The 26,622-nt window shown below is 44.0% G+C and overlaps 2 protein-coding genes and 1 long non-coding RNA gene across 4 annotated transcripts in view; 1 reads left to right on the forward strand and 2 right to left on the reverse strand.

Annotated features, from left to right (window-relative positions):
* Positions 1–160: 160 nt before the first annotated feature.
* Positions 161–3,540, reverse strand: LOC144238328 (uncharacterized). The gene is made up of 2 exons (XR_013337082.1): positions 3,194–3,540; positions 161–370 (listed from the first exon to the last, which is right to left on the reverse strand). It is a non-coding gene; the product is annotated as an uncharacterized LOC144238328 (long non-coding RNA).
* A 165-nt stretch (positions 3,541–3,705) lies between these two features.
* On the forward strand, positions 3,706–10,297 carry UBE2T (ubiquitin conjugating enzyme E2 T). Of its 2 annotated transcripts, XM_077772028.1 has the most exons (7): positions 3,706–3,767; positions 6,717–6,887; positions 7,458–7,527; positions 8,641–8,746; positions 8,866–8,964; positions 9,091–9,174; positions 9,926–10,297. In XM_077772028.1, exons 2-7 carry the CDS (start codon positions 6,779–6,781, stop codon positions 10,049–10,051), a joined length of 594 nt encoding a protein of 197 aa, XP_077628154.1. In that variant the 5' UTR covers positions 3,706–3,767; positions 6,717–6,778; the 3' UTR covers positions 10,052–10,297. The 2 variants fall into 2 exon arrangements, with proteins under 2 accessions (XP_077628154.1, XP_077628155.1); XM_077772029.1 differs by lacking the exon at positions 3,706–3,767 and having other exon boundaries at positions 6,776–6,891.
* Positions 10,298–23,618: 13,321 nt separating this feature from the next.
* LGR6 (leucine rich repeat containing G protein-coupled receptor 6) overlaps positions 23,619–26,622 on the reverse strand; it is a 120,048-nt gene continuing 117,044 nt past the window's right edge. Inside the window, exon 19 of the mRNA XM_077771978.1 lies at positions 23,619–24,972. Coding sequence (XP_077628104.1) covers positions 23,717–24,972 — 1,256 coding nt within the window. The 3' untranslated portion in view covers positions 23,619–23,716. The remainder of the gene's footprint in view (positions 24,973–26,622) is intronic.

Genomic DNA, 26,622 nt, shown 5'->3' on the forward strand with positions numbered 1-26,622 from the left:
CTGACAGCTCAGAGCCTGGAACCTGCCTGGGATTCTGTGTCTCCTTCTTTCTCTCTGCCTCTCCCCCAATTGCACTCTGTCTCTCTGTCTCTCTCTCTCAAAAATAAATAAACATTAAAAAAAATTTTAAACAAAATAAATAAATAATAAATAGTCAAGATACAATAAAATATACTTTATATAGCCTTGTTTTCCTTACTATTGTGCAATGATTTACAGTCACTGTAGAACTTGTCACCTCTCATCATCTATTGCAATTAAAAATTCTGTATGAGGTTTTGTAACTTGTCAACATGGAACCTCTTCTTATTACAACTCAGCCTCTTGCCGATAATTTAAATTTCCCACAAGCTCTCAAACAGAATTCTCCCTATAAGATAAAAGAAACACTGATGTCATAACAGACAGGAAAGAGTACCCAGCAAGATGCTTAACCCTCTTCATGAAACCATCATTAGCTAAACTCTGCCCATCTAGATGGAAGCCAAAAAGTAAAGAGGGGCAAGGTTTTGGCATAACACAAATTGCTGAAATCTCAGGAAGCACATCTCTGAGCAGCAATCCATGCTATCTTAATATTTATATTTAATTAACGATCTTAATAATATGTTCTTGATACACAATAGCACCTCAAAAAAAGCATGCATTATTGAACTGTATATTTTACTGACCTAATGGTTTTCTATTAAGAATTTTTTAACTGGGATAAAATTTTCAGAGATCAATAATGTTACATTTATTTTGGCTGTGTTATTTTCACATTCGGAATCAGGGAAGAAGAAATACCTGGTGCCAATTGTATAAATAAGCTAAAATTGAGCAAGTCCAAGTTAAATCCTTTCATTACTAAGAGGTAAACTTAAATTTCAACAGAAAAAACTCAGTCTCGATACTGGGAAGTTCCAGGAAATACTTCCTTACTATTTTATTTGGTTTTCTTTTTCTGAAGCCATTAGAGTGTAATACAGTCTTTGGAGATTGTAAACAAAAATATAAGTAGCTAAGTTCCTTGGATAATTTAAGTGCATACCTATCTGGAAGGAGAAGAATGTATCTTCAGCTATGTGATTACAAAAAGCAGTAATAATTATTACAATCCAATTAATTTAACTGGCTCAGGCAAAGAAAAAAGTTATGTCACAAAAAATAAAACAAAATTAGTCTGCGTACACTGCTTAAAAAAGTTTTTTCAAAATTAAGATCATGGAAGTTTTTCTGAAACATCTTCCCCCAACCAATTATATAAGTTTATATATAAGTAAACTTACATAATCAGCCCATTAAACAAATACGATAGTTTAGATTTACTAAAAAAAAAAATACTCTAGGGGTGCCTGGGTGGCTCAGTCGGTAAAGTGTCCAACTTCGGCTCATGTCATGATCTCACAGTTTGTGGGTTCGAGACCCACGTCGGGCTCTGTGTTGACAGCTAGCTCAGAGCCTGGAGCCTATTTCAGATTTTGTATCTCCCCCTCTCTCTCTGACCCTCCCCTGCTCACACTGTCTCTCTCTGTCTCAGAAATAACATTTAAAACAAATTTTTAATAATACTCTATATTAAAGAAAATGTTTCATATTCAAATGAGTAAATACTGACAAATAATCCTGTGTATAAATATGTTTTTGCTTTTAAATGCATTAAAGTGAGCCAGCTATGATGCATATATATTCTTGTGTGAAGAAATTTTAAGTAATTTCCCACAATACACTTAAAAAATAAATCAGAATATTAGAATACTTCCTTTTTTGAAAGCAGTAACACCTGTACATGGTTAACAAAAATTTTTCAGCCTGGCCACTATTCTCACCAGTTAACATACCCCCCTCTGGTGGACAAATGGAAACTGTACATTTAGCCCCTGGAGTTCTTTTTATCTTTTTTCTTTTATTCAGTTCTTTCAATTTTGTTGCCAAAATTATTGGCATATGCTTGTCTTATGATACCATCTCTCCTTTCCACCAGACTCAGCTCAGATCCTGCTTTTTATAAGAATCGCCTTTAATATTGTTTTATTTTTAATTTTAGGGAGAGAGAGCATGCCAGTGCACCAGAGGGGAAGAGGGGCAGAGGGGAAGAGGGGCAGGGGGCCAGAGGGAGGGAGGGAGAGAATCCCAAGCAGGCTCCACATGACTCTGGGATCAAAACCTGAGCAGAAATCAGGAATCGATTGCTCAACTGCCTGAGCCACCCAGATGCCCCTTTAAGAGATGCTTTTAAGACTCATTTCTCAGCTGGGGCCCGCTTGGGATTCTCTGTTTCTCTCAAAATAAATAAATAAACTTTAAAAACAAAAAAAAAGATATTTAATACTTGTTTCTCAGAAAAGCACCCAAGGAGGCAACCATTTCAGTTCTGAAGACATAACTGTAACTGAGATACAATTACGTTGGGATAGGAAGAAAATAAAGACACTGAAGGGATTAAAACAAAATATCAGTAGTAACATAAGCAGCCAACTCCAGAAAACACTCCGTTACAATGAGTAAATACTAGCAATAAACACAAACACCAACAGTGAACTGGAACTTAGGTTGAACAGTCCTAAGACTCTTTATGTTCGTAATTCATAAGCTACTTTAGTTGATTCATTCTTACAACCAGTGTGAGGATCCCCAGGGTAGAACCATGGACAGAGTGCTAGTGAATGTGTGGGTCACCAGGGGAGAGGTAATATACCAGGCAGTGGGCTCCAGGTAACCGGGCGCTACTTAACACCAATCTGGACTAAATGCAGAAATCACTGCAGTGGCCAGAATTATATTGGTTTGCAAGTTTAGAAAGACTGGCCATTACTCCTATGCTACCACGATTTCAAAGCCACACAATGAGCTGAAAGCAGTGAAATAAGGTGTGTGTGTGTGTGTGTGTGTGTGTGTGTGTGTGTGTGTGTTATCCTTGTTTTCCCACCCACAGTATTCCCAAAGGCTAGTCAAGTTCCAGCTGTGCTGTTTCCAAGCCATCCATGTACACTCACGGAGACAAGGAAGGAACCATTGAGAAGTCAAGACCAGCTTAGCCATAAACAGGTACCTCCTTGGTCAGGTAGTACCACACTTTCAGAGCTGGAAGGAAGCCTCCAAGTCATCTATTGTAAACTTCCACCCAGTGCAAGGATCCCTTTTGCACTATCCCTAATTAACTTCCACTTGAACACTTCCAGTGACGAAGGAATTCGCTACCTCCCAAGTTTACCTGTTCTGTTCTTCAGGGTTCTAACTGCCACTGTGCTTTATTGAGCTAAATTCTGCATCGCTTTAACTTTCATCCTTTGATCTTTGATGTGTCCTCTGAAGTAGTAAAATTTTCCACGCGAAAAAAATACTTCAATGAAGAGACTTATCACGCATTCCCTTCTCCAGTTCAAATATTTCCGATTCCCTTCATTGTTCCTTCTCTGAGGCGATTTCCGACTTCTTGCCTGCTTTGACAAAGAGAGCTGACTTCGTAACCAAACTTGTCACCGCACGGGCCACACCAGGTGGTGTAGCCGGGCAGAAACGAAGAGCGTCTCAGCCCTGAGCGACAACTCCACCAACGAGATGGAGGGATAGCTCCCGAAGCGCGTTCCGATTTGAAAGCCGCGCGAGCGGAAGCCGGGCTCAGAGCGCTAGCCAATAGGGAGCTGCGCTCCTCCTCCGGGCATTGCTGCGGGCCAATCGCAAGCCCTCAGGGGCGAGAGGCGGAGCCGCACCAACCGTCTGAACTTGCGCAGGCGCGGGTAGCAGCTGGTCCGCGCGCTGCGGTGTAGTGAGGCGAATTTGCCCAGGTAAGTGGGGAGTTTTCTGGTTGCCTAGTGGAGAAAACGCAACCCGGCGTTGGTCCCTACGCAGCTTGGTGAAAAGGAGTCCTGTTTCTGCCTAATGTGGGAGTTTCCTGTCTTCGGAAGGGAGAAGCTGGGAAAAGCGGAGGCTGTGTAGAATCTCCGCAGCCCTTTGATGGCCCTAGCTCCCCAAGCCAGTCCCCTGCGCAGCAGGGAGAAGAGTGCCCTTGGGAGAGTGTGCCCCGGGGCCTCGCACAGGCGGTTTCGCCTTCTTCACCATCTGGTCCAAAACTCACGTTTCCTTCATTAGCTGTTTAAACTTAGGACAGGGCTGCATACTGGTAGGCGTTGCTGATTCAAAAAAATTTTTAAAAGAAAGGAAGAAAACCTACGTAGACTAGACCTGCCCTCAAGGCATTTTGCCCCGAGGAGGAGAGGCTGCCTGAGCTGAATTACCACTCACGGTGCAAGTTGGTGTGGAAGCAGACAGGGTGACCTTTGAAAGGAGTTGGGGATTGGGATGCATTACTAGAGAAGGGCAAGAAGTGATCATTTAATGTGGACGTGTCTGTAGGTATGGAAGAATGAGACTCCTGGGCAGCACGAAGTCGGTGTGGCTGAAGCATAACTCTGTGGGGAGTAGTTCCTGGGAATGAAGTTGGAAATAGGCGTTGGGGTTTGATTGTAAAGAATCTTTGTGCCCAGAAAATACGCAGTAATTGATGGCCTTTGAGCCAAGGAGTGCCATACACCAATTTGTGTTAATATCGTGAGGCTGGGGTCTGGTTGAAGCAACCAGAGAAATTTCTTTAGAGAAGTTGTCTGGCTTGTTCTCACCCTATTCTAATCCCTTTACTGTGCGTTTCCCCTGGGTTCTCATTTTATATAAAACTATACTCTGTTACTTGTAGATTCTTATTGTCCTTGCGTTCTCAGTATCTGCTTACTGAGGAAAGTAATAAGGATCTGTATATAAAAGGTGTGGTTAATTATCTAGTGAAATAACTGCTTCCAAAAAATGAAAGTCTTAATGGGTGCAGCTATGGACGTTTGGAAGTACTTTAAAAAATAATTTAGAGGCACCTGGGTGGCTCAGTGGGTTAAGCACCTGCTTTGGATTCTCTCTCTCTCTTTCTCCCCACCCCCCACTTCCCCCGCTTAACCTGTCTCTCTCAAAAATAAAAACAAAAATTTTTAAAGAATAATTTATATGAAAGATTGTTGTAGTGTAATTCTATTTAACAACTTAATTCACTTATAATATTATTAATCTTATTTAAGTATTTCCGGAAGAGTTTGTTAATTGTGGAGGAGCAGCAAGCCTGGAGATTAGAAAAGAAAGATCCAAAGAACCAATGTGTCTGCAACAGTGCAGGAGAATGTCTTTACCTGACCAATACACAAATTTAGTCTCCTTTAAACATCCCTGTGATTGAGGTAGATGCCTCAATCTAAATTTATGATTATCATAAATAACAACCATTCAGTAATTACAGTCTGTGCCCACCAGGGAATCTTCTGATTATAATTAGTTTTCCAAGTAGAAATAACTTGACAGAATGTGTGGGATTAAAATTTAAAAGTTTACTGTAGTTGTACAAATTAATAAATTGACCTTTTCATGTTTAAGCCTTTGTGAGTGACCCTGGAATAAATTAGTACATCTAAGCCCTACTAAATCTAGGTTTACTGCCAAGTTGAGTTTTTAGTTTACAAAACTGAGAACCAGATCCTGAGATGTATATACTTGGGGACTTTTATTAGTTGATTCTAAAATCCCTACAGAAGAGCAGAGGATCAAGAGTAATCAAGACATTCCTGAAGAAAAAGAACAAGGTGGAGGAACTTAACTACCAAATATAGCAAGTCTTATTAATAAGTTATAGTAATTAAAATAGTGAGGTATTGACTCAAAGATAATCCAACTGACCAGTGGAACAAATTGAAAAATCCCAAAACAGATCCATCCATATATGGAAATTTATGACCATATCAGCAGGGAAAGAATGGACTTTCCAATAAAAGAGACTAAGACAATTGGTTATTCATATGGAGGAAAAAAATCCAAAATTGGACCTCTACCTCACAATATACACAAAAATCAATTCCTACTGGATTAAAGATGTAAATTGTAACATTTACATTTAGAAGATTATGTAGACAAATAGCTAAGTTTGGGAGTAGGGAAAAATCTAATACGCAGAAGTTTCCGTGTAAAGGAAAAGTTTTAAAATTGATTATGTTAAAGTTAATACTTGTGCGTCGTTTAAGAGACATCAAAAGTTTGTCAAAAGACAAACTGAGAGATGGTATATGTAACTCCTCTATCAAAAGATCGGTGTCCTTTGAATAGTAGCCAGAGGGAGAGCTAGAGTTAGGAAGGGTGTTGAGCAGGTGTGGATGTGGGTGTTTGTTTTAGATGAGAGAGATTTTGAGCATATTTTAATGTTGATAGGAAGGAGATTGGAAATACTGAAGAACTGGGAGGAAGTGGAATCCAAGGTATATGGAGAAAACAGACATTTAAGCATTTGCTTATAAGTATCTCAGAGTGAGACTACCTCCCTATCATTCATTCCTGGCTTTCTCCACAAAGCATATATGGACTTCCTCCCACAGCTAATATTTGTCAATCCTTTTTTATGCCAGGCATGCTAAGGATGCAGTGGGGAGTAAAATTAGACACCAGGCTCTACCTCATGAGTTTATACTTTATCATTGGAAACAGACATTAATTGAAAACTTGTTGTTTGTAGAACTTTTTTCATTATTTACATTTCATTTTTAACATTTGCTTGCTTGAATAGATAACAAGAAGGAAGTAGAAAAAACGCAGATTCCCTTCTCAGAATGGGAATTAATATGAAGAATTTGTTTTTTACTAAATTGAAGCCATGAGCTAAAAACTCCAGTCACCATTGCTGACTATTTCATGGTTGTCCCTTTTCTCCCTAGCGAGTCCCAGCCAGCGCCTAGTGTGGTTCAATGAACTGTGTGGTTCCTTCTACCTGGGGACCATGCAGAGAGCTTCACGTCTGAAGAGGGAGCTGCAGTTGTTAGCCACAGAGCCACCCCCAGGCATCACCTGCTGGCAAGATAAGGACCAAATGGATGATCTGCGAGCTCGTAGGTATCATGTCTTACCTATCATGACCCTATAGGAGATTGTGCTGAAATTTGAACATTTGCATATTCTAAAGTCGAGAACAATGGCAAGATTGAAGTGCCCTACCATCTTTCTAACCCTAATTTGTTTACATGTATAAAAGGTTTGCTTGACAAAATGCTTCTTTGGTCTTTTATTACACCTTTTGCTGACTTGTAGCCAGGATTTGGGCATCAGCTCTGAAGCAGTGTTTAGACCAAAGATACCATCTCAAATATCTGTGAGGCCAGACAGGAAACATAAATGATTAGAATACTGCAGTCCAGGCAAAACAAATCTGCAGCTTGTATTTACTTGTGGTCAGCATTGTCCAACTTCTGTTTTGATTTTATATCTCTCCTTTGTTTGACACCGTGAAACAAAGTAAATGGGTAAATAGGTATATTGCATGAGAGCTTATTAAAGCCCTGAAAGAGAATTATTGTCCTAGACCTGGCTTTTCTTTAGGATCATAGAGTTTATTAGGTCTGTATGGTGTGGTCATTTAAATCATCCAATTACTTTTTAACTTTTATTTATTTTTTTTAAAGAAATATTAGGTGCGGCTGACACACCTTATGAAAAAGGTGTTTTCAAGCTGGAAGTTATCATTCCTGAGAGGTTAGTATGGATTAGATTCTAAACTTACTAAAAGAAGCACAGTTATTAGAAGATAGAGTAATGTAGTAGAGTGTTAAATGTAGGAGTTAAAGGTCCTAGGTTTTAATCCTAGTCTTATGATTTAATACCACCTTGGGCAAGTTATCTCTCTGGAGTCCAAATTGCTTCTGTAAAGATGGTCTACATCACATCAAAGGCTTCTCTCTCTCTTTTTTTTTCATTGTGCTAAAATGTACATAACATAAAATTGATCATTTAAACCACTTTTAAGTGTTTGGTACGGTGGCATTAAATACATTCACATTGTTCTGCATCTATCGCCATCCTCCATCTCCAGAACTTTATCATTCTCCCAAACTGAAACCCCATACCCATTCAACACGAAGTTGCCAGTCCCCTCTTCTCCCAGCACCTGGCAACCACCATTCTACTTTCTGTTTCTGTGTTAAGGCACCATTTAATTCAGATCTCCTTTAAGGTTCTCTCAGGTGAGTTGTAGTTGTAGATTCATACAGAGTGAGGAAGGGAAGAAATGAATGTCTGTTATATAGATGTCTATTCACTAGGTCAGATCCTGGCCAAACTTGTTAAAGTCCTGAGAGAAGTAGCTTAATAATCATGTGATAACATCAGTTTTGAAAATAGACTGGGAGTTTTCCAAGGTTTGTGTTTCACTAAAAAGGCATAGTAACTAAATGGCAATGTATAAATCTTAATTACATCCTGTTTTTCAAAAACTATATGTAAAAAAGAAAACTGGGTGGGGAGCAGTTGAGGATATCTGAATAGTAGATGATATTGGAGAATAAATTTTTAAGTTTTTCATAGGTATACTGATAGTATTGCAGCTATATAGGAGAATGACCTTTTTTCTTGGGAGATCATGATCAAGTATTTAGAGGGTGAAGTGGCTTGATCTAGGTAGTGGGTTTATGAGTGTTGTTTTAATGCTATTATTTCAGCTTTTGTTTGTAAGTTTTCATAATAAAAATTTGAGGAGAGAAAAGGTTTGCCTCTCAAAGGCTGTCTTCCTGATTAGTCACCAGGAAGCTGTTTATAATGTATTAAGAAGCAATATTTTAATAAAAATTCTGTTGTCCTGTGCTTTCAAAGGTATCCATTTGAACCCCCTCAGATCCGATTTCTTACTCCAATCTATCATCCAAACATTGATTCTGCCGGAAGGATTTGTCTAGATGTTCTCAAATTGCCACCAAAAGTGAGTGGTGGGTAAAGGGTAGACTGTAAAAGCAGTCTGTGGTTCTCATCTATATAACTTGAATTAGAGTATAACATTCTTAGTAATACAAAAACATCTGCCTATTTGTCTATATATAGGGGGCCTGGAGGCCATCTCTCAACCTCGCAACGGTGCTGACTTCTATTCAGTTGCTCATGTCCGAACCCAACCCTGATGACCCACTCATGGCAGACATAGTAAGTATCCTCTTTTCTTCTGCGGCCCATATCCTGACTTTTCGTTGTGAGGATAGCTGTGGCAGCTGCAGCTGAACCACTACAAATCATTTTTCTCTCCATTAACTTCTTTGATTTTTGTCTCAGTCCTCCGAATTTAAATACAATAAGCCAGTCTTCCTCAAGAATGCCAGGCAGTGGACAGAGAAGCATGCAAGACAGAAACAGAAGGTATGAAGATTGTACAGATCTCATTTTGCTACTGTTGTTAGCCCATGGGAAGTGTACTTGTCTGTAAATACATGCATGTTTATGAACTTTGCTAAATTTATACTGTACTCTTGAGTAGCTAATTGATCTTTTTCTCCTATTGCAACTTTCTAAATACTTATTCAGCATAACAACCTCGTAGTTCAAACAAGAGTACATTTTTCCTCAACGGTTGTCATCTGTTGACAACACTAGAGGGCAGGCAGCATCTGGTTAATTTTTTTTATATTCTTGGGGGTAGCACGGATAAATGTGAGGTGATTTAGATTCGTTTTTCAAAGTTTTCTTTTTTAACACTGAGAAGGGACTACTGCAGGAATCAGGAAGGAGTGGGAGGTAGAGGAGGGAGGGGAAAATTAACATGTATTACGGGACCATTCATGGAAGAAGGAAGATTTCCCTCATTTAAGCTGATAGAGCTTCCTCCTCTAACAATACAAATTGCAGGAAAACAAAGATTTGCACATTCTGGTTCTTTCTGAGTTATGACATCCTTCAAATTGTGTTAAGTAGCAGTTACTTATGAAAAGACATAAAAATTTTAAATATACAAAAGATTGAGGAAGATGCTTTTGGAGGGAATATTATATACAAAGAAAGTAATTCTTTGCGGCAGCAAAGAAGTACTTAGAAATAATATTACAACGCTTCATTGTTCTCCATCCTGGGGTTAGTGTGAACCTTCTATTTTACTGTATCTGCTCCTTTTTAGGCTGATAAGGAGGAGGTGCCTGATGATCTGCCAGAGGCTGGTGCCTCAGAAGTGTGCAACACAGCGCAGAAAAGGAAAGCCAGGCCACTGGGAGGCACAGGAAAGAAATTCTGCCCTGATGCTTAGGGGTTTGTCCTGGTCTATCTTAGTTAATATATTCTTTGCTAAGATGGTCTAATTGCTTACCTTCCTTGACTGTTTTTCTTTGTATTTGTTGACGTTATCATTTTTTGTATCGTATAAAACAGACTTTGTGTATTTATATATTCTGCTCTACATTGATTCTCTGAGGGTAGTTTGTTTTATTTAGCTTGTACATACGTATTTTGAAACCTTTTAAACCTGAAAAATAAATAATCATTTAATGTTGAATGTGTGTTTATCCTGAGTGTGTGTCTGGGAGCAAAATGTCTAGAAAGCTATATAATAAGAATGTTAAAATATTTGGAATTTTGTCTTTTAGTTTGCCAACTTTCCAACATCACTAGGGATACTGAGTGTTTGACGTAGATACAAAATAACTATTGGAAACAGTTCAGTTACCACTAGGCTTTTAGGGATTCTGGGCTTATAGANAAAGTTTTAATACAATGTGGGAATAAGGTAATATGCCTTTTTGTTAATTTTTTTGCAGCTTTAACTTTTTGTGATTTATATAGCTGGTCAGAATTACTATGGTATAACTTTTATTTGTTCAATAAATTATTGAACATCTGCTATGTACCAAGTATTTTACAATATAAGAGTGAAAAATTCAGACAGATTAACCAAATAATCATACAAATTTAAACAATGATTTTTATAATCACTTTCTATCCCTAGCTTCATTTCATGGCAAGTACTACTAAGAACAAATAGACGCCAAGCTTGAATCTCCTACTCACAATTTTATAATATACTTGGACTTTGATATTCTATTTAGATGAGAGAGAAAACAGATTTGAGCAGATATCAGTTGAAGTGGAAAGAGGCTGCCCGTGCTGAGTGAAAGACTTTCTGAGGAATAGAGATATTAGGAGTCCGAGCTAGAAAAATAAAGACTGTAATGTCCCTGTCCATATACCAGTGTAGCAGTTTTATCTCAGTGCAGTGATTTTATACCTAGGCTAGGCACCACACACATACAATAGTGCATCTCTGGGGGCTGCTCTTTGGCTGTTGGTTGAGCGTCTGACTCTTGATTTCACCTCAGGTCATGATCTCAGGTTCGAGAGTTCAAGCCCTGCATTGGGTTCCATGCTCACAGTGAGAAGACTGCTTGGGATTCTCTCTCTTCCTCTCCTCTGCCCCTCCCCCCACTCATGCTCCTTCTCTCAAAATAAATAGGAACTTTAAAACCCTACCTTTCTGTTGGGATAGAAGGAACTTACTTAAACCTCATAAAAGCCATCTATGAAAAGCCCTCAGCTAACATCATCCTCAATGGGGAAAAACAGAGCTTTCCCCCAGAAATCAGGAACACGACAAGGATGTCCATTCTCAGCACTGTTGTTTAACATAGTGCTGGAAGTCCTAGCATCAGCAATCAGACAACAAAAGGAAATAAGAGGCATCAGAATTGGCAAAGAAGAAGTCAAACTTTCACTTTTCACAGATGACATGATACTCTACATAGAAAACCCAACAGACTCCACCAGAAGCCTACTAGAACTGATCCAAGAATTCAGCAAAGTTGCAGGGTACAAAATCAATGTAAAGAAATGGGTTGCATTTTTATACACCAACAATGAAGCAACAGAAAGAGAAATCAAGAAACTGATCCCATTCACAATTGTGCAAAAAAACATAAAATACCTAGGGATAAACCTAACCAAAGATATAAGAGATCTGTATGATGAAAACTATAGAAAACTTATGAAGGAAATTGAAGAAGACACAAAGAAATGGAAAAACATTCCATGCTCATGGATCAGAAGAATATAGTCAAAACGTCATTACTACCCAAAACAATCTACACATTCAATGCAATCCCAATCAAAATTGCACCAGCATTCTTCTCAAAGCTAGAACAAACTATCCTAAAATTTGTATGGAACCACAAAAGACCCTGAATAGCCAAAGTAATATTGAAGGAGAAAACCAAAAAGGGAGGCATCACCATCCCAGACTGTAATCTCTACTACAAAGCTGCCATCATCAAGACAGTATGGAATTGGCACAAAAANACATGAAACGATGCTGTGTTCCTCATCATCAGGGAATTACAGATCAAAACCACACTGAGATACCACCTCATGCCGGTCAGAGTGGCTAAAGTGAACACATCAGGAGACTCAAGATGCTGGTGAGGATGTGGAGAAACGGACACCCATCTACACTGTTGGTGGGAATGTAAACTGGTGCAGCCCCTCTGGAAAACAGTGTGGAGATTCCTCAAAAAATTAACAATAGAACTCCCCTATGACCCAGCAATAGCACTGCTAGGAATTTACCCAAGGGATACAGGAGTGCTGATGCATAGGGGCACATAAACCCCAATATTCATAGCAGCACTCTCAACAATAGCCAAAACATGGAAAGAACCTAAGTGTCCATCAACTGATGAATGGATCAAGAAGATGTGGTTCATCTATACAATTACTACATGGCAGTGAGAAAGAATGAAATCTGGCCATTTGTAGCAACATGGATGGAACTTGAGGGTGTTATGCTGAGCAAAATAAGTCAGGCAGAGAAGGACAGATACCATATCTTTGTACATATAGGTGGATTAGGAGGAACTTAATGGAGGACCATGGGGGAGAAAAAGGGGAAAAATAGTTGGGGAGAGGGAGGGAGGCAAACCATGAGAGACTCTTGAATGCTGAGAACAAACTGAGGGCTGATGGGGTGGGGTGAGGGGAAGGGGGGTGATGGGCACAGAGGAGAGCACTTGTTGGGATGAACACTGGGTATTATATGGAAACCAACTTGGCAATAAACTAAGGGAAGAAAAACCCTTACCTTTCTGAATAGGCAATTTCCATTCATCCACCTATGAGTTACCTTGTATCCTTCATTCACCACAGCCTGCCACAGAACATGTTGGACTCCGTACACAGAAGGCAAGAAATGAGAATTTATATAATCTATTAATGACAGATGATGGCCTAAGCTGAAAATACAAATTTCTTCTGTATCCTTCACTTCATCAATTTCCAACTTCTATAGAACTCATTATTTATTTATTTAATGTTTATTTATTTTTGAGAGAGAGAGAGAGAGAGAGCATGAACATCAGAGGGACAGAGAGAGGGAGACACAGAATCCGAAGCAGGCTCCAGGCTCTGAGCCATCAGCACAGAGCCTGACGCGGGGCTGGAGCTCACTAACTGCGAGATCATGACCTGAGCTGAAGTCAGATGCTCAACTGACTGAGCCACCCAGGTGCCCTCAGTTCTCTTTTTAAAGCCCAGATTTGATTTTATTCCAGGCTTGTCTCCTACACTCATGCATATTTAATTCAGATTTGGGGTTCCTAGATAACATTAGTGTATCAATTGAGATGCTTTCAGTTGTTAGTGAAATCCAACTGGTGACAGTAATAAGGGAAGCTCTTTGCCTTCCTAAGTGGAAAGTCTAGGGATGAGGTGAGCATCTGTACTGGTGTGTTCAGAGACTCAACGATATCAAGATTTCAGTCTTTCTATCTGTCATCCAGAGTGACAACTTTGTCTTGACTGTCTGCTCCTTAAACAATACTCCCCTTTTAGAGTGACTACTGGCAGCAATTAGGGTTACATACTCTCTAATTCACACTCAGCAGGCCGTGGAGCAAAAATTCCTATGATTGGACCATCTTGAAACCAGTCCCTGTGTCCAGGGACGTGCCACATGCTGACTGTTGAGGGTGAAGTCAAATGTGAAGTGTGAGATGGAGTTAGGGAACAGTTGTAGGAAAGGAGCACCTCCTATAGGACAAACCCCCTACACAACTGATTCATCACCAAGTCTGCTCATTTATGCCAGCCACTTCTCTCTACCTCTTCTCACACTGGTTCAAGCTGCCATCATCCCACCTGCACCACAGTCATAGCCTATGTCTCCTTGTCTGCAGCCTTGACCCTCTACAGTCCATTCTCACAGCAGCAAGAACAATCTTTGATGTTGTAAAAACCAGGTTTTATTTCTTCCTTAAAACCCTCCAAGTGGCTTCCTTTTGCAATTAGGGAGGAAAAAAATCCAGTCTCCTTTCCTGAACCATAAGACATTGATCTTGCCCCTGTTTTGCCTTATCTATCCATCCTTATCCAGAGGCATGCCCTCTACCCCTTCCATACCACACTCTAGCCACAGAAGCCTACTTTCAATCTCATAGCTTATTCCTCCTCCAGGGATATCTACATTGTCCATGATGGTCTCAGCTCCAATGTAGCTGCCCCAGAAAGTCCTGGTCTATTCCAAATCTAAAGGAGCACCTTGACTTCCAGGCACTCTGGCCTATAAGCCCATTACCCTGATAGACTTTATTCATAGCACTTGTACTTAGCAGAAAATGCGTCCATTTTATGTGCATTGTCTGATTCCAAGTGCTGAGGATATAGTGGCAACAAGAAATATTTTCTCTCTAATTGTAAGAAAAACAGAGCCAAAAATGATTAGAAGTCATCTATCCATCTCTCTGACTTAGCAAGTACAGGGGACTTGGAATAGAAAACAGAAATGAGAGAAAATGAGAATGAGAAAAGTCCAGGTTCCTACCCTCCAGCTGAAGGAACGATGGACAAGGGTTAAAAGCATGGACACTGGAGTCGACGAGACCCTAGCCGAGCCCAGGCAGTACTGCTTACCAACTGTGTCCCCTTAGATGCTACTCAATCTTTTTGAACTTTGGGTTTCTCCCACAGAACAGGGATAATGATAGTACCTAACTCATGAGGTTGCTGTAAGCATTGACTAAGATAATTAATGCACATGAAGCACCCAGTACAGGGCCTGGCACAGTGCTGACATTTACTGAGTGCTTAGCTGGGGACTAGGATGGAGGCAGCAGTCCAACCACAGTTGGGCCCCAAAGAGATGCTCTGCCCCTTGCCTACTTGCCAGTCTGCTCTGTTCCTAGGACAAGCAAACTGAGCAAAGTTTCCCAGCTCCAAGCCCCTAATTAAAGAGGAGAGCTGACATCCGTGACTGATCATATAAACACTGCAGATTCCAAGCTCCCCTCTCCTGCTGCCCCCCAGTCCCTCTCCCCACTTCTCCCCAAAAGCTATCTAAATAAGAACAGATTTTACCACCCACCTTGTGGGCAGTCTCTAAGCTGAGGCTGGGGACTAGCTATTTATCCTTCAGCTGCTGTGGGAATTCAACACATACAAATAAAGCTTCTCTTCCAGCCAAGTGTGTATTTTTCCATCAGCATGTGGCTCCCCTGCGCAGGTTGTCTTGTTTAGGTTGGGGTGGCCTGAGGGAGGGAAGAGCAGGGTGGGGACTATGGGGCTGTGGTTTCAGAACCTGCTCCCCAGGACGGCTGGCTGCAGGGCAGCTTGGACTCCTGCACAGGGCTGCGAGTGAAGCCCCAGAGAAGCTGGGTCAAGCCTGGGGTGATGGGCGCAGATGTGCCATGCCCAGGAACAACACATTCCACTTTTTCCTTGCTTCTTGGTCAGTTGCCCCTGGCTTCTGCCATGGCCCAGTGAGCGCCCATCCCTCTCTCCAAGTCTCAGTTTCCATCACAGATGACAGGTTATCCAGTGTCTCTCCCATTCCCCTCCCCCCCATCTCCCACCCCTGATCCAGGATTTCTCTCCTTCAGGTGCTTTCCCTGTTTGCCTTTCCCCCTGACCCCACCATCCCATAGACTATGTCCCCTTCCTTCCATGGCCTGCATCCTTGAACCAGGACTTGCAACTCTGCTTCAAAAAAAAAAAAAAAGCCTGCTGAGGGGTTCTTTCTCCCCAAACCTCCCATCAGAGGCAACTTCCTCTTGGGGGGAGGAGGGGGAGTTTTTACCTATTCACTAAGTTCTCTCCAGACCTGGGAGTTATGTTCGGTGAACCACCCAAACACGGTCAGGTGGTGAAGTGGTCTCTTCTGGGGGAATGTCCAGGTTTCCCTCCTCTGAAGCCCACCACTGACTTCAATGTGACAAGAGTGCCTCCTTCCTAATGGCGCCCGGGGGTCCCCTCATACCATCACTTGGGTTCCCCTGTGAACCACAGACTTCCTGCCAGGCTTCATGCCCCAGGTTTTCAGCCTTCGCCTCAGGAGAAGCTCTTCTGGGTACCTTTCTTTTTCTTTCTCAAGTGTCCTCAAAGCTGAGCATGCAGACAGCTCAGAGCCCCCAGAACCCTCACCTTTTGGACTGAGCAGGTAATAATAATCACAGCTAACATTTCTCTAGTGCTTCCTATGTGCCACCACTGCTAAGCTAAGCTCTTTACAGGACAAATCCCTTTGAATCCTCTCAATAACCTTCAGGGTTTAGGTACTATTATTATCCCCATTTTACTGATGATGAAACAGAGATGTTAAGTAAAACCTATGGACAACCAGCTGTTAAGGGTAGATCTGGAATTCACACCCAAGCCTGCCTGACTCCTGAATCATATTTAACAGCTGTATGGGTGCTGTTCCAATATTGAAACATCTGTCTCCTCAGTTCCCCTGAGAGAAGCTGTGGGATAAGGGGCAGGTCCTCTCCTTCAGTTTCTTTCTCTACAAATGATAAGGGAGCTAAGACAACCTCCAAGGTGTCTCCTGTGCTGCTATCTGGCAAGTTCTGTGATTCTGAAACTACCTGTGGGATCTGAGGGCAGAGCTGGCCTCAGGCTCAGTGATGAAGTATGTGAGGTTGGTCTCAGCTACCTTCTCACCCGCCCTTTCTGTCCTCTCCCTCTTCCAGCACTCTCTTGCCCTGTGGCGTTTACTCCCTAGGGGCCTCCCACCCAGGACACCATCCCCACCCTACAGCCTATCCTGACAATCCTGCTCACTTCCTTATTCCCATCCTACAACTGCTCTCTCTGCCCTAACAGTTGGTGAGAGGTCAATGGGTTTATGCCTGGGCCATGGCGAGGAGGGGATGCAGAGAAGGAGATGCAGAGAAACCTCTTTGCAAGTGACAGACTCTAACAATCTCATGTGAGCAAACAAAAGTCATTGCTTCACCAACTGAGAGGTCCAAATGGCTTTCAGGTAAGCCATTGGAAGGCTTTGGGATATGAGGCCATCCTTGGACCAATCACTGTGTCCAGGGAACAGAATAAACTGAGAAGCTTGACTCACATCCCACCTCTGGATCTGTAGTGGAGCCAATCCCACCCGAACAGCATGCATTAGGGAGCAGTGCGAATAGTTGCCTTTAGGAAAGCCCAACTGATGTTTCTGGAAAAAGGGAAGTGGTACCTGGGCAGGCTAAAGCAACAGATGCCCCAGGCAAAGGGCCTAACCTGAAGGAATAAGGAACTATAGTAGTGGAATTGCAATCACTGTGGTAGCCAGGGAAGGAGCTGTTACAGAGAAGAGGGTCAGGGAACTTGAAGGCCTTTCAAATCTCACCACAGAAATATCTGCCCACTCTGCTTTCTTATAAGGAGAAAGGACATGCCCAAAGGGCATGACATAGACCTGCTGAATTGAGTGTCAGTTCTCAGGAATATAAACGGAGCTTAGACAAGAAGCTATCTGTTGTTCTGTTATTTGCACCTCTTGGCCAGATGTCCCCTTTAGGCTGGGAAACAGAATTTTTATCGATTACTTAAATATGTTAATTTCTTTTTTTTTTTTCTCCAACAGTAATTCATTGAGCACCTTTTTGTGCAAGGCCCTGTAGAAAGGTTTGTGGACACAACAGTGGATAAGTCCAAAATGGTCCCCATTCTCGTGAAAACCTTCTACCATGCCTACCCTACCTTCTGAGAGAAGGAGCCCATAGTCTTGCTCAAGGGGCAGCTCTGAGCAACCATATTTTGTTCAGTGTCATCCCACATAAACATATCCATTCATATGTTACAATTCAGGGGACCAGAACAGGTACCTGGCCTGAGTGGTCAGTGCATTAGTTGGCCATTGACCTATGATTTGACCTAGTGTGGAAAAAGAAACTTGGCTAGTCAGGTTCTCACTCTATCTCTCAGGACATTACCCTGGAAAATGCAAAAAAAAAAAAAAAAAAAGCCCCAAGGTAATTAGCCAGAAATGGAGGCTGAAAAGGAAGCACACAGAGGGCTTGAGGAAGAACAGGGGTCATAGTGAGGCACATGTAAGCAGAAGTTATGAATAAACATAGAATATGAATCGAAAGAAGCAATGAGCCTGGGTAGCTCAGTAGGTTGAGAATTTGACTTGATTGCGGCTCAGATCATGTTCTACATTTCGTGAATTCGAACTTAGTGTTGGACTCTACGCTAACAGTCCAGTGTCTGCTTCAATTCTCCCCCTCTCTCTACCCCTTCCCAGCTTGCGCTCTCTGTGTCTCTCTCAAAATAAATTAACTTAAAAAAAATTTTTTTTAAAAGAAGCAACACAAGGGGGAGAAGAAGGGGGGAAATGGTGGGGGAAAGGGAGAGAGGCAAACCATGAGAGACTCTTGAATGCTGACAAAAACTGAGGACTGATGGATGTGGGGGGGAGGGGGGATGGGCATGGAGGAGGGCACTTGTGGGGATGAGCACTGGGTGTTATGTGGAAACTAATTTGACAATAAACTATTTGTAAAAAAAACAAAAACAAAAAAAAATTATTAAAAAAGAAGCAGCAATCAGGTAAAGAAATTATTAAAACTCGTGTTTTTTGTTTTTGTTTTGTTTAATGTCAGCCCTTCTGCATTTGAGGCTCACTGACACCAGTTGATCCCTGTCAAACGGTCAGATGGGGTGTCAGAGCCTGGGCCAGATCCGGGACTCGGTGGGTTTCATCTCAGGATCCCGGACTGCACCAGTCAGTAGGTCTGGCCTGATTGAGCCCATGCTTTTCCTGCCAGACCCGCTCCCTCCATGGTGCCCGGACCACCTTTGGTGAGCGCCCAGGCTGGTGGTTGGGGGCTGCTGGGCCCCACGGTGCGCAAACGTGCCAGCACACAGAGGAACTCTTGGCGGATGCCACGGCACCCACCCGCGGCCCAGGGAGGCCATATCCAGCATCCCGTCGGGGAGGCCGCCCGGCGGGGGTGCAGGGAGCATGGCAGGTCAATAAAGGGGCCTCGCAGGAGAGGCAAGGGCACCCAAGTGGCGGCGACATGCGTGCCCCGGAGTCGCCTTGCGCCCGCCCAGCACACAGCAGCACCCACACGCCTGGCTCCACGGCTTCAGGAACTAGATCTAGAACTCTCCTTTGGCCCAGCAATTCCACGCCTGGGAAGGTATCTTACAGATACACTTACACGCATGCTAAATGACATACATCCTACGTAACCTGTTGCAGTGTTTGTAGAAGCAAAAGATTAAGCAACCCAAGCATCCATAGGAATGGGGGTGTGTGGGGAGGTGTTAAATACAATTTCAGATTTAAGCTACTACGAGAGAGAGAGAGAGAAAGCGTTCTATACTGATAAAGATCTTTAAACTACATTAGTAAGTGGAAAAAGCAGATGCAGAATTGTGGTTCCTACCTCAGGCAGAAAGGAAAAGTAAGAAAACATACGCATTTTGTTTGTATATGCATGAATTCTGGAAGGATATATAAGAAACTTACAACAGTGGCAACTAGTGAGAGTTTGGGAAGTGGGCAAATAGCGACTGTTAAACAGATATATTTTATTCGAACCATGTGAATGTATTCTTATTTAAAAATTAAATTTATAAAAAAGCTTTTACATAAAAGGAGGTGAGGAGGAGCAGTTGACTGTGATTGAGAAGCCGACAGATCTCAGAAGGGGCCTACAGAGGGCAGCTGTGCGCGCTGCTGGTGGGCTCCAGGCTGCTGGATCACAAACTCCCATTGGCCAGATCTCAGAGCCACTTCGAATCCAGAACAGCCCTCTGGTTTTAGGCACGCTGGGCCCAACCCCGCTGCTTTTTCTGGTCTTAGATTTATTGAGATCCTGCCTCCATTGTTGTTCCACACATACCTTCCTAAAGAACATCTACTTACTTGAGTTGACCCCTGTGTCTCTTTGCTCTCCACTTGGTCCCGAAAGAATAGCCAAATGGTCTTTCTGGCAGTCGGGCCACAAGAATGGATGGGTTTGGAATTCTGTCTTCAACGGGAGTGGGAGAAAGGTGCTCCTGGAGGGATTATTTGGCCTCTCAGAAGGCCCTGACTGGGACTGGCATCTCGTTCCCGTGACTGCGGGTTTTTACTGAACGCAGTCTCTTTCCCTTACCTCGAGAGGGAGCCCACCTGCTTTTCTTGGAGACATCATCACACTCTGAAGCAAGGCTTGAAGGGGATTTTCTGTGCAGAGAGTGGATGAGGAAGGTGGCCCAAGGAGAGGAAAGGAAGCTGATTCGTTAGGATTCGCAGAATCAGGAAACTTCAGGAGTAGTCTTTGGGTCTGAGAAGATGCTCAGGGGTTGGGTAACAGGAAGCCCACCTTGTTGCCTGCTTTCTTTAGATTATTCTTAACCCAGTGCCCTGCACACAAAGGGCACTCAATATGGGTGAGCCAAATTGATCGTGATCCCTCTAAACTTCAGACCTGAGCCTCCTTGGCTGTGCCCCAGATGCCCGCAGAACTCAGGGGAACTCAACTCAGGTCAAGGAAGAGCCTTGACACTCTGATCATTCCTCTCTCTCACTCTCGATCACCTCCACCTCTGGCTGCACCCCACAGAGCCACCAGCAGCAGCAGAAAAGAGTTGAGGGACACACATGATACGTCACTGGTGCTTTATTATACAGAAGAATCCAAATATTTACATCTTAACAATTCTTACACTTCACACAGCTGGAGAGGGCATGAGCCTGGAACCCAGAAGTGATATAGGGGATGTAGGGTGGGTACAACACCAGACCAGAGGTAGTTGGAGGAGATGGTGCCAGAAAGGATCAAGGATTCTAGCTACTTTCCGTCATCCTCACTTATTCGGGCCTACTAATTGTTGTCAGCTCTTCCTCCTTCTCCTCCCTCAATCCTTAAGCCTTTTATTCTTCCTGGAAAAGGAAAATTGGGAAGGAGTTTGGGGGGCAAAAATTGGGGAGGGGGAAGGAAAGAAAAGGCCCAGCTGGAGGCTCTGTTAATCCATAGTCTCCAAATCTCAGCACTGAATTAAGGAGTTTTCCTCTTGTTGGGTACTGAGGTGCTTTAAAAACCAATGGTCCACTGTAGAAAGTTCTCTTCCACAAGTTGATTTGAGAGGAGATTGTGGTTAGCAACACATAGAGGCCAGGGCAGTGCATACCAGGTGAGCAATTCCCAACATTTCTACCACCACAGCTCTTTGGATGGATTTGTCCCCATGGACACCATTTTGGAAGATTTCATGTGTGATGAATTATTTGGTTTTTGATTTTGTGCTTCATCAAAGACATAAAAAACCTTTGTAGTCTTCTACTGGTTATAATGGGGATAACCAAAGAAATAACATACTGACTTCCTAGAAAGTCAGTCAGAAACAAAGAAACACTTCACCACCTTATTTTGGGTAAATGTACGACATTTCTACTAGGTGTTTTGAATAATAAAAATAGTTCCAAATGGAAACACCTCCACCCCCCTTCCCCTACACCTCTCCTTTGTACAGAAGGGTCAGACTTGGCAAATGCCCAGATCTTTAGGAGTAACTGATAAGATGACAGTGGTGCCACCCTAGAGCTTGCAGCCAAAACACACTGTCACCCTTTTCACAGAAGAGGTCACCTGTGGGGAACTGTTCCCATCACTCCTAAACCTCTAACACATGGCCACTTCATTCCACATTCCACTCAACACTGGCTCCCTGACTCCAAGGTGGAAAATGGCCACATGGAGTTGGGGGTAGTTGTGAGGAGGGGACTGGGTGGCTTCCTAGAAGTCAAGGCTCCCCAAAATCATACCAACTCTGTCATCCCTGGGCATCTCAGGGAACCCCTTTCCTCATATTAGTCACCAACTCCCAGTACCCAAAGTAGGGCAAACTCCTTCCATGAGAGGGTCTTGATTAGCCCTGAGAAACAGGGAGACCAGAGGTTCTCAACCAGTTGATAAATGAATTCACCGTCATCTAGTGAGTGCCTACTCTGAGGTCAGCCTTGTGCTAGGACTCTAAGGTCCTTCTGTGATTACAAGATCGATACATTTAGCCTCAGAACCTGTAAGAGCCCAGGCAACTTCGCTGGTCAAGTGAGATTTAGAAATGTGCCAAATTCCACTCATCATCTCTGCCTCATCCCTCTACCCCTGGCTGGTCAGCCTTGTTGACTCATGTCAGACTTTCCACTGGGCACTGAGGGCAGCGGGGAGAAAGAAGAGAAGCTAAACTTCAGGCTATCAAGGACCTTCTCAGAGTTGTCTTAATAGTAGAGCCCCTTTCCTGAGTCTTGGATTCCCTTTTTATGTCTTGGAGAATGTCCTAGCTCTCACCTCCTCATCCTGAGATCGAATGTGTATATGTTTGGGGTGGGGAGCACTCTGGAATGCTCAGAGGCACTTGGTAAACCAAAAGGTAGGAAGGTTATGATCAGAGAGGCAGAATGGTCATGCCTACTGGGGGCACCCAGGGATCCCAGATTCCTATAATGCTTCCTACAAAACAATACACACAATGTAAATATCCTTCCAGTTTGCTGGCCAGGGTCTCCCTGTCCCACAGAGAAGGCAGGACCTGGGGTGCAAAGAAAAAACTAGGCTTGTGGCAGGAGTTGGCAAGGGGTATATGGTGGAGAACCACAGGAAGGCAACTCAGAGCCAGGAGGAAGCCAGACAGCCATAGACCTCCCTGTGTACATGCTGCCTGGATCCAGGAGCCCTCTCTTTTACTGAGGGCAGAAGTTCATTGGTGGTTGGGCTTGAGGAGGAGGTGGGAGCCCATGTGAGATCCCTTTATCCCTGCCCCAATGCTGGGGGGGACAGAGGCTAGCACCACAAAGGCAGCCCTCTCTCCATCTTTCCAAGGGCAAGAGGGATGGCAAGGTAGAGTGTGGAGAATCTTCTCTGGTTGATAGAATCATCAACTTTACCCCAGGTGAAACTCCCAGGATCAGGGTTTTCTAGGACTGGTGGCATCTTGTGATGTCACTGGGTAGCACTAGGTGGTATAAAGATGAGGGCCCTGGGAGAGAGCAGTGTTAAATTCTGTGAGATATTAATAGATATCCCATGAAAACCAACCAACCAAAAACCTGTTGTCAAAGAATTTGGAGGAACTGGGTTAAACAAAGTCCAACAGATTTTACTGCTGCAGGAATTCTCACAGCCTCTACTATCCTAATATGCACTGTGAATCTCTAAGAAAGGGACAAATGTGTAGTATCTTCTAAAACTTCTTTTAACAGAGTCTTTTTGCATGGCATATCTCAAGATTAACAGGACACAGAACACATTTTGTATCTAGTCCATGAGTCAAAGGGTAGATGCTCAAGTGCCCCTTGACAGCCCCCTAAGAGGTCTTTCTCTGTGAGGTCCCCCTGCCCATGATACTCTGATCCTTGACCTGCTCAGCCCTCCACCCCAGTCATGCATTTTCCCTAGGCAGAGAAATTTCCAGATCTCTGGTCGACAGCTTCAGACATGACAGAGAAGAGGCCCAGAGGAAGGCCAAGGGGAAACCAGGCCAAGGAGCACACACTGGTGACGGCCACAGGAGAGAGGAGACCAATGGAACCCGTAGCCCAGTCCCTGCTGTGGATCACACTGTTGAGTTTTGGTTGAATTTATTTTACAAGCAGCCATCATTCTTGGAGTGGAAGGAGAGGGAAGGGAAGAGATGGGAAGAGAAGGATGAGGAGGGACATTTATAAGTATGAGGCGAAGGCCGAGGCAGAGGGCTGGAAGGCCCTGCCCACTGACAAGCCCCCGCCTGCTGACATGGCTCCCTCTGCCCTTAGCAGCAGTTCTCCATCCATGGAGGGCTGTGGGCTCCCCAAGTGGGTTCCCTCCGGCTCTACAAAATGGCTGCCCTCCAACCTAGGGCTCCCTGGCTGCTGACAGGAGATGAGGGTCACTGAGGGGAAGCCATAGGTCTCCAGCCCAGGGGGCCGCCCGGCCTCGGAAGCTTCCAGAATGAGATCCACGTCAGAGAAGGCCACCAGGGCCTGGGTAGAATCACAGGAGCTCTTCTCCAGCTCGCTGGTGGCAGTGTAGGCTAGGGGCCCCGGGGTCCCCGTGCAGGGCCAGAGCCGCCGCAGGTCATCCCGGAAGTGGGGGTTGAAGAGCAGGTAGAGCAGTGGGTTGAGGCAGGCTGGCAGGGGTAGTACCACAAGTAGGACAGACTTGACCGCCTCAGGGGTGACAGGGAAGAGGCCCAGCATGGAGGCGAAGCTGAGGAAGGCCACAGGGCAGTAGAGGAGCCCATCTGCGAAGATGAGCCAGGCCACATGTCTCACCATGGAGCAGTCCCACACGGCCTCAAAGTCACCCCTCGGCAGGTCACAGTAGAGTCTGATGTAGGCACCAGCCACTACCAGGAAGCAGAAGGAATTCATCATCACCAAGGCCACGGCAAAGCCCAGGGCAGCCGGCTGGCCCTCGGGCGGGGCATAGGGCAGGCAAAGCGGGGAGGCCCCGTACTCTCCCACTGAGGCGAGAGGCAGGGCCGCGGCCAGCCCGGCCAGCATGAGGCAGCCCAAGGCCCCTGCTCGAACACTGCTCAGGGACGGCGCCTTCCCGTAGGCTCGGACGCAGGACACGGAGATGCTGCACTGCACCGCGGCCAGGGTGAGCAGCAGCACAGAGGCCTCGGACCCGAGCACTGCCAGGAAGCCTGTGGCCTGGCAGCCCAGCCCCATCTCCCAGCGGGCTCCGTACTGGGCAAACTGGCCAAAGGTCAGGGCGTCGACTGAGGCTAGGAGGCCACAGGAAATGCCAGTCAAGGCGTTGGCACCTGCAATTGCACCTACGACAAACTTGACCGGGGGCAGGGGTCCAGGGCCACCAGCAAACACACTCAGCAGCACGAGACCGTTACAGAGCACGGAGAGCAGCACGATGGCCCACACAGCCAGGCGGATGCCCCAGCTCTCAAAGAGGTGCTCGCAGGGCTTGAAGGGGCCTGCGGGAGAGAGGATCAGGCATTATCCCTGGATCAGAGGCTGCTTGACACAGGGTCCTGGGGGTGAGGCCAGGGAGGGTGACAAAGCCTCTGTCCTCAGAGAACTCCCAGTCTGACAGAGATTGATCTGATCTCTGAGAACTTTTGGGGTGGGGGGGGTTGGGGGAGGAACAGTGGGGACACACAGCTCGTCTTCCAAGAAGCTGCAGATGGAGTGGACACTCACCCAATGCATGTAGAAAATAGAAACGCATAATAAACAAATTTGTGCACAAAGTACAAACTAACACAGTGCAAACCCAGGCATTGAGAAAATGTTCAGCAAAGGAGTCTTTCCAAAGCAGCAGCACTTAGAAGAAAGGAGGAGGAGAGGTGGGATAAAGGAGTGGAGAGGGTGTCAGAACTGGGGATATGGCTGGGGTAGAGACACAGAGGTGTGAGGGGCTGCCCAGAGAGTGACCAGTCTGTTCCAAGGCCCGGCTTCTCCCAGTCAGTGCCCAGTGATCCGCTAAGGACCCCACCGTGGATGAGCTCTGATCAAGTATTGTACTGGGCTGGCTCTCCCTTGCTCTGTGATGGGGAGACAGGCCACATTAATACTCACAGAATCAATCAGTATTTGGGAAGAAAAGCATAATAAGTAAATTAAAATACAGATGACTCTGGGCTTTTCCAACATGGTTTTGCACGAATGGGTGAGATCCTGGTGTTTTTCACCTCTCTTCTCAGGCTCTGTCCTTAAATCACCCTGTAACTTTGGACACACTATGTCTTCATTTCTTTTGGCTTCAGATTCCTGTTCTGCAATGTCTTTCTAGTAGCTTGGGAATTTGAGAGGCTTTTGTGGGAACCATTTTTTAAACATATTTTTTCCAATTATCATATAATAGTTTGGTAATTGTAGAAAATTGGAAATTTTTGGGAATTGTAGAAAATATATTGGAAAATAGAACACAGAAAAATTAAAACTGCTTATCATCCCACTTTTCGGGAAGAACTCATCATTTTGGTATGTCTCTTATTTAAAAAAAAACATATGTACAAATAAGCTTTTGAACAAAATTGGGATTTTCTGTATATAGCTTTTAATTCTCTTTTTCAGTTAAAATTTATTATGCACACTTTCCCATATCTTTATCTTCCTCCAAAACATGTTTTCATCGACTGCATAGTAAATACTTTTCCATATGGATGTACTGTAATATATTATTTGACTATATGAGGTATTTTAAAAGCAAGTTCAAGTTGGACTTTGCCTTCTGGAACTTCCTCTTTTACTTCATCGCTGCTGATTATTGGTTTTCAGACACGAAATTTCTGTGGCAGTGTGAAACATGTGGGTTTCCAAGTCAGGATAAAAAACACCACCGATTTCCTCCGACTGTGTTAGTGGTCTTGCTCTGGACTGGCACTAGAGGGCGCTCTGTAGCTACTAAGTGCTACAAGCAGGTGTTAGTCGGCAAACACTATTTTGGCTTAGAGAGAACAAGGAGAGAAGGCCAAGGGGCTCGAACCAAAGACAGACGTAAAACTGGAAAATGGAGGTGAGGCAAAATAGAGAAGCACATTGTTTATTGATTTCTGTCCATTCTGAACAGTTCCTGTCCTGGCTTAAGCAATGGACTACTGTCTTCAGGGCGTCTGGGTGGG

This window comes from Crocuta crocuta, unplaced genomic scaffold (genome assembly GCF_008692635.1).
Source record: "Crocuta crocuta isolate KB4526 unplaced genomic scaffold, BGI_CrCroc_1.0 scaffold318, whole genome shotgun sequence".
Lineage (NCBI taxonomy): Eukaryota > Metazoa > Chordata > Mammalia > Carnivora > Hyaenidae > Crocuta > Crocuta crocuta.

What these genes read in the sequence shown, in the direction of transcription:
- UBE2T (XM_077772028.1), top strand. Translation starts at nt 6,779, where the DNA reads ATGCAGAGAGCTTCACGTCTGAAGAGGGAGCTGCAGTTGTTAGCCACA. An exon ending in GAAGTTATCATTCCTGAGAG is followed by an intron (nt 7,528 to 8,640) that starts GTTAGTATGGAT and finishes GTGCTTTCAAAG; the next exon opens with GTATCCATTTGAACCCCCTC. An exon ending in TTCTCAAATTGCCACCAAAA is followed by an intron (nt 8,747 to 8,865) that starts GTGAGTGGTGGG and finishes GTCTATATATAG; the next exon opens with GGGGCCTGGAGGCCATCTCT.